The following is a 7,674-nucleotide window of genomic DNA, read 5'->3' on the forward strand; positions in this document are numbered from 1 at the left end:
CCTGAAAAAAATTAATACAAATATGAATTTCAGTTGTTTTGGCCTGCTGTACCTCAGGCTCTGTTGGAGTCACAGTTTCTGACACCTTTATCCGTTCCTACCTTTCTAACAGTAATAAGCATGTGTTTGTTGGACTTACAGTTCTGTAACTGAAATGCACTTTATGAAGGTAGTATACAATATTATGCCTGGTGTTTGGTCAACAATGTCAGAGTCTAAGAGGTTAAAAACAGACAGCATATTAGACCTATAGCAGTTCATTGTTGACTATCTGATGATGCCTGTGTGTGTGTGTGTGTGTGTGTGTGTGTGTGTGTGTGTGTGTGTGTGTGTGTGTGTGTGTGTGTGTGTGTGTGTGTCAGACCTTGCGTTTTGCCAGCGCTGTTTGGTAAACACATTTCCCATCAGTCTGAATGTAGCTGATAGTCATACTGTTCTCTGTGACTACAAAGTAAGCGAATCCCCCGGACGTAAGGTTGACAGCGTTGGAGAACTGTTGCCATGACGACGGGAAGGTCTTGACGTGTTTGGTGGATAGGTCTACAAAGTTCCCGCTCCCGCTGACCACGTAGGAACTCCCATCATCCTCTCTGATAAACTGGTGAGAGTATAGAGACTCAGGTCAACGTCAGTTGTTCAAATAAGTGACTGTGAAAATGGGAACATTTGTCTTTCAAAACTTATCACTTCAAACTGTCACTGTGTTATTGTATGTATATGTATGGTCATAATGTGTATAATAACCACCTGTATGCTGTGGTCATGGCCACTCAGGTAGACTGTGACATTATACTTCTTCAGCAGAGGCCGTAGTCTACTCAAAAGACACTTTGTAGGGCCGTGATGACCAATGGACAACACAGGATAGTGACCAGCCACCACAATGAACTCTGACCTGGGAGAGGATCACAGATAAAAGACTGTGTTAGCCACCTGAGCTAAAGCAGAGGTATTATCTTCTGGAAGCTAGCACACGTCTTCATGTGTCAGGAAAGTGTTACTCATCATGCGCGTGTTATTCAACAAACCCAACTCTTGTTACAGGAGTTTTCTATTCCACATTCAGTAACAGTTGAGGAATGTGTGTGTAGCAGTGTGAAGGTATTTCTTGATTCAAATAGTGATGAGAGTGGAGGAGTCTAGAAGAGGGGTGTGGTCAGCCAGGGATCTCTAAAAGAGGGGTGTGGTCAGTCAGGGATCTCTAAAAGAGGGGTGGGGCCAGTCAGGGATCTCTAAAAGAGGGGTGTGGACAGTCAGGGATCTCTAAAAGAGGGGTGTGGTCAGTCAGGGATCTCTAAAGAGGGGTGTGGCCAGGGGATCTCTAAAAGAGGGGCCAGTTAGGGATCTCTAAAAGAGGGGTGTGGACAGTCAGGGATCTCTAAAAGAGAGGGGTGTGGCCAGTCAGGGATCTCTAAAAGAGGGGTGAGGCCAGTCAGGGATCTCTAAAAGAGGGGTGTGGCAGTCAGTCAGGGATCTCTAAAAGAGGGGATCTCTAAAAGAGGGGTGCCAGTCAGGGATCTCTAAAAGCAGGGATCTCTAGTCAGTGATCTCTAAAAGAGGGGTGTGGTCAGTCAGGGATCTCTAAAAGAGGGGTGTGGCCAGTCAGGGATCTCTAAAAGAGGGGTGGTCAGGGATCTCTAAAAGTGTCAGGGATCTCTAAAAGGTCAGGGATCTCTAAAAGAGGGGTGTGGCCAGTCAGTCAGGGATCTCTAAAAGAGGGGTGGGTCAGGGATCTCTAAAAGAGGGGTGTGGCAGTCAGGGATCTCTAAAAGGGGTGTGGGATCTCTAAAAGAGGGGTCAGTCAGGGATCTCTAAAAGAGGGGTGTGGCCAGTCAGGGATCTCTAAAAGAGGGGTGTGGCCAGTCAGGGATCTCTCTAAAATAAAGGGTCAAAAGAGGGGTGTGGCCAGTCAGGGATCTCTAAAAGGGGTGTGGACAGGGGGATGCGGCCAGTCAGGGATCTCTAAAAGAGGGGTGCGGGGATCCAGTCAGGGATCTCTAAAAGAGGGGTGCGGCCAGTCAGGGATCTCTAAAAAGAGGGGTGCGGCCAGTCAGGGATCTCTAAAAGAGGGGTGCAGGGATCTCTAAAGCCAGGGGGTGTGGCAGGGGATCTCTAAAAGAGGGGTGCGGCCAGTCAGGGATCTCTAAAAGAGGGGTGCGTCAGGGATCTCTAAAAGAGGGGTGCGGCCAGTCAGGGATCTCTAAAAGAGGGGTGCGGCCAGTCAGGGATCTCTTCATGGTTCGAAATCTTCACATTCTTTTCTCAAGGCTCAAACGACAATTTATTAAATCAAATACTTTTATTTTCCTCCACCTTGAAAAACATTTAATCCATCCAAGCCATTATTTACTCACAGAACAAGTTGTCTGCTGTTTCACCGATGTGCTTGAACCGTGCATACTTAATGAGAGGCTGTGTTTGACCTGTTGCCTTTCAGGGCCAGTTTCTCAAACCCAGATTAAGCATAGTCCTAGACTATATATGCTTAATCTGGTTCCAGGAAACTTGACCATATGGACCTTACTTGCTGTTTGCCAGTCTGGAGTTGATCCAGTCCAACTGCTTTGCAGAAGCCTCCAGGCCTTCCTCTCCTTTGGGCTGGGTCCCCTGATTGTTCTTCCCACATAGCACCACTGTGTCAATCATCAGGATGGTCACTGACACGTTACTCTGGGGAACCTTGAACTGAAGCTCATAGTACAACTCCGGGAACCTCCTGAGGCAACAAGAGGGGAGAACAACACAGAATGTCCTGTTTTGTGTGGCTCAGTTGGTAAGAGAGTGTCGCTAGCAAACAACAAGAAGGTTGTGGGTTGAATTCCCAACAGGGATCACATACTCTAAATGTATACACTATTTGAATGAAAGTATCTGCTAAGTGTGGCTCAGTTGGTAAGAGAGTGTCGCTAGCAAACAACAAGAAGCTAATTGGCATGTGAATGTTGTTTTCAGGATGGGTGGCGTTAAACGGTTTAAAACACACAGTTTTTAAAGATCTTTACTTAAGCTGCTCACCATCTCTTCGATCTGCTCGAGTAAGCGATCTGAGCGGAGACGTTGTTATTGTAGTCATGGTTCCCTGCCACCAAGTACCAAGGGATGTCAACCAGCGAGGAATGGGAGAAGACATCCTCAAAGGTACACTGCAGGAGAAATAAAAAAGACCAAAAAAATAGATAATTACCAACCCAGGAAAATGACTGAAGGATGAAAAACTAGAGTGATATGATATATAACTGATATATATAACATATCAATAGTCATAATTAGTTATAATGAATAAAATTATGTGTGCTGCAACACTAATACAATCTGAATGCTCTGAAGAAATAGTTGATGTACAATATTTTACCACAAGAGGGCATGACGCTTCACTTTATTTCAGGGGAAAAAAAGGAGAATCAAGTGCTCCAGGAGTGAGAAAAGAAAGTGTCCTCTTCGCTATACAAGAACACGGTGATCTGAACACAGCTCCGTCTTGTCAGTTTGTGTTACGTCACTGTGTTCTTCAACTAACAAGAGGATTCACTACAGACCCTGGTTTCGATTCCGGCCTGTATCACAACCGGCCGTGATTGGAGTCCCATAGGGCGGCATACAATTTGCCCAGCGTCTTCTGGGTAAGGGTTTGGCCGGGGTAGGCCATCATTGTAAATAAGAATTTGTTCTTAACTGACTTGCCTAGTTAATAAAAGGTCACATTTTCTAAAATTGTTTTTAAACACATTCTCTCTCTCACAAAGTTGGCTAGCTGCTTATAAGCAGGGAACAACTGTGACGCAACACTTCTTATCACAATGTATATTTCACAATCTGTTACTCAGAATGGAGCATTAGATATTTAGTTTGCTCTCTTGCCATTTTCAAAGTCCTTCCTGTATGTCTGTTGTACATGTGTTCAGTGTTCACATTCTTCACAATGCCACACACGACAGATAGGTTAGATATGTTGAGATGTTAAGTTACAATCTAACTGCCTATGGTAAGATATGTTTACTAGGAGTTGTCACAACAGTTGATGAGTTTGTCATCACAATAATGTTTGCTGTCGTGTGGCGTTTCAACCCAAGCCTATGGCTGCGTTTACACAGGTCGAACATTTCAGATTTTGTTTTGCCAATAATTGGTATTTTGAACAAACAGATCAGATCTGGGCTGCCTGTGTAAACGCAGCCTATGTGTTGCAGTGTGAACAGTGCTGCAGAGCGACTGTAGTGTGAAGTGACCTTGAAGCGGTGATCATTCACGTCCTTCACTCCTCTGTAGTAGAAATGATCTCCCAGACTGAGGACAAAGTCCAATCCCAGAGTCTGTGCCGTCCGGGCGAGCTCTGCAGCGATGGCCTGCTCGTGAGGGGTATAGTAGGGAAATAACGGGATGCCTCCCCAGTCCCCCAGCCCAACAAACCGCAGCGATGCTAAAGGACAGGTGACACATACCGTGGGGAGAACAAGTATTTGATACACTGCCGATTTTGCAGGTTTTCCTACTTACAAAGCATGTAGAGGTCTGTAATGTGTTATCATAGGTACACTTCAACTTTGAGAGACGGAATCTAAAACAAAAATCCAGAAAATCACATTGAATGATTTTTAAGTAATTCATTTGCATTTTATTGCATGACATACATATTTGATCACCTACCAACCAGTAAGAATTCTGGCTCTCACAGACCTGTATACACAGCAGACCAAAATCTCATTCTTATTTTATTTCCTATTCCATACCATCTCATGCACTCACACCAAAGACACTCTTTGGTATAATTACATTACAGTCTGAATATAAATGGACATTAGGAAACAACCACGCAGTAATTTAAGTAATGAAGTTGATTTGGAGATCTGGTAGATAGAAAAGCATACCTTGTTCCAGTGGCTGGCAGCATGGCCAGAATGCCAAGCACAGCATTAGCAGCAGATGCAGATCATACATTCCACCAGTATGGAGAGGTGCAGAACTACCAACAAAGACAATGATCGATTTAGCAGTTTTCCAAAATGTCACACGCTGTAAACAGAAAACCAAAATGCTTATGGTTCTCTTTTAGAACTGTTTATAAAGAGGAAGCAGTATTGTGGTTTCAGAAGAACTTCCTGCATTGAGCCATCTGAGAAGAAAAGACTCAGATCAACAGCTGATTGGCTAAAAAATGTCTATCTACTCTGCAAACAGGAACTTTGAGTTACCTTTAAAACTAGATGCGATCACACTAGAAACCAATGCCGATCAGTCTAGACAATCAATTTAATTGATCAAACTAGTATACAATGGGGGTGTATAAGATTGCAATAGTATATTTGGAATGTAAATAAATGAGCTACATACAAGATATCAGCATAGGTTGGAAAAGCATTCCAGGTGTAGCTGGTTGAGAGAATGCCAAGAGTTTGCAAAGCTGTCATCAAGGCAAAGGGTGGCTACTTTCAAGAATAAAAAATAGAACATATATTTCAATTTATTTAACACTATTTTGGTTACTATATGATTCCATATGCATTATTTCATAGTTTTGATGTCTTCACTATTATTCTACAATGTAGAAAATAGTCAAAATAAAGGAAAACCTTAGAATGAGTAGGTGTGTCCAAACTTTCGACAGGTACTGTACGGTATATGAATACAATTACATGAAAACAAGACATTTAGCACATGAATAAATAAAAAACAGATTTTTTTTTTCACCTGAACTTTAACACCTGACTTAATCTATAGCCTGGCTATAAAGGTTCACTCAGTGTGTCTCTTGATCTAATGATTTTGATGGGAAAGAATGGTCAGGCCACATCATGTGTGTACTGTAGTTCTACACGCCAAATGTCTGTAGTGGATATCAATGACCTTTCACCCAGTAAGACCGAGAAAGGGCGCGTTCAAGGCAAAAAAAAAAAAACAATTTGTTTTTTACGACTCAGGTTACTTTTTTTTATGACTCTGAGCCAAGGTTCAAATTTGGAATTAGAAAAGTCCTTAGCTACATTACATTATGCCCCTGTATGAGACATATCTATGAGCTACTCAAGTGTCCTCATGAAGCAAATACATACTGTGAGGTCACAGCTCTCATCAAGCTAAATCTATGAAGGATAACAGATAAAGTCTATGGAGTTCATTCAGAACGGTGACATGTCACAGAGGACAGAACACAGGTATTGTTTGAAGAGGTGCAGTTTTAACCTTTATCCTTCATCCTTCACCCAATCATTATTCAGGGAGGAGTCATCCTCAATATCTAATCATTATTCAGGGAGGAGTCATCCTCAATACCCAATCATTATTCAGGGAGGAGTCATCCTCAATATCCAATCATTATTCAGGGAGGAGTCATCCTCAATACCCAATCATTATTCAGGGAGGAGTCATCCTCAATATCTTATTCATCATTATTTATTCAGGGAGGAGTCATCCTCAATACCCAATCATTATTCTGGGGGAGTCATCCTCAATATCTAATCATTATTCAGGGAGGAGTCATCCTCAAGATCTAATCATTATTCAGGGAGCATCATGCTCAATTGCCAATCATTCTTCAGGGAGGTGTGTTTCTGTCCTCCCATCATGTGTCCCAAGCTCAGGGTTCAATTACAACTACCTATACTTATCAGTGTTACCTACCGACAGTTGAAGTCAGAAGTTTACATACACCATATCCAAATACATTTAAAGTCAGTTTTTCACAATTCCTGACATTTAATCCTAGTAAAAACTCCCTGTCTTAGGTCAGTTAGGATCACCACTTTATTTTAACAATGTGAAATGTCAGAATAATAGTAGAGAGAATGATTTATTTCAGCTTTTATTTCTTTCATCACATTCCCAGTGGATCAGAAGTTTACATACCCTCAATTAGTATTTGGTAGCATTGCCTTTAAATTGTTTAACTTGGGTCAAACGTGTCGGGTAGCCTTCCACAATAAGTTGAGTGACTTTGTCCCATTCTTCCTGACAGAGCTGGTGTAACTGAGTCAGGTTTGTAGGCCTCCTTGCTCACACACCCTTTTTCAGTTCTGCCCACACATTTTCCTACCCCATGATGCCATCTATTTTGTGAAGTGTACCAGTACCTCATGCAGCAAAGCACCCCCACAACATGGTGCTGCCACCCCCGTGCTTCACGGTTGGGATCGTGTTCTTCAGCTTGCAACCCTCCCCCTTTTTCCTCCAAACATAACGATGGTCATTATGGCCAAACAGTTCTATTTTTGTTTCATCAGACCAGAGGACATTTCTCCAATAAGTATGATCTTGTCCCCATGTGCAGTTGCAAACCGTAGTCTGGCTTGTTTATTGCAGTTTTAGAGCAGTGGCTTCCTCCTTGCTTAGCGGCCTTTCAGGTTATGTCGATATAGGACTCGTTTGACTGTGGATATAGATACTTTTGTACCTGTTTCCTCCAGCATCTTCACAAGGTCCTTTGCTGTTGTTCTGGGATTGATTTGCACTTTCCGCACCAAAGTATGTTCATCTCTAGGAGACAGAACGCGTCTCCTTCCTGAGCGGTATGACGGCTGCGTGGTCCCATGGTGTTTATACTTACGTACTATTGTTTGTACAGATGAACTTGGTACCTTCAGGCGTTTGGAAATTCCTCCCAAGGATGAACCAGACTTGCGTTCCACAATTTTTTCCTGAGGTCCTGGCTGATTTCTTTTGATTTTCCCATGATGTCAAGCA

The 7,674-nt window shown here is 42.8% G+C and overlaps 1 protein-coding gene across 1 annotated transcript; it reads right to left on the minus strand.

Annotated features, from left to right (window-relative positions):
- Positions 1-281: 281 nt before the first annotated feature.
- On the minus strand, positions 282-5,071 carry LOC135517121 (tartrate-resistant acid phosphatase type 5-like). Its single transcript, XM_064941148.1, has 6 exons — positions 4,866-5,071; positions 4,227-4,417; positions 3,016-3,143; positions 2,525-2,716; positions 748-895; positions 282-598 (listed from the first exon to the last, which is right to left on the minus strand). The coding sequence occupies exons 1-6, from the start codon at positions 4,933-4,935 to the stop codon at positions 359-361; spliced, it is 969 nt and encodes a 322-aa protein (XP_064797220.1). The 5' UTR covers positions 4,936-5,071; the 3' UTR covers positions 282-358.
- Between the last annotated feature and the right edge of the window lie 2,603 nt (positions 5,072-7,674).

This window comes from Oncorhynchus masou, chromosome 28 (assembly GCF_036934945.1).
Source record: "Oncorhynchus masou masou isolate Uvic2021 chromosome 28, UVic_Omas_1.1, whole genome shotgun sequence".
NCBI classification, from domain to species: domain Eukaryota; kingdom Metazoa; phylum Chordata; class Actinopteri; order Salmoniformes; family Salmonidae; genus Oncorhynchus; species Oncorhynchus masou.

What these genes read in the sequence shown, in the direction of transcription:
- LOC135517121 (XM_064941148.1), bottom strand. Translation starts at nt 4,935, where the DNA reads ATGTATGATCTGCATCTGCTGCTAATGCTGTGCTTGGCATTCTGGCCA. An exon ending in TCCAGACTGGCAAACAGCAA is followed by an intron (nt 896 to 2,524) that starts GTAAGGTCCATA and finishes ATCCTCTCCCAG; the next exon opens with GTCAGAGTTCATTGTGGTGG. An exon ending in GCCATGACCACAGCATACAG is followed by an intron (nt 599 to 747) that starts GTGGTTATTATA and finishes TACTCTCACCAG; the next exon opens with TTTATCAGAGAGGATGATGG.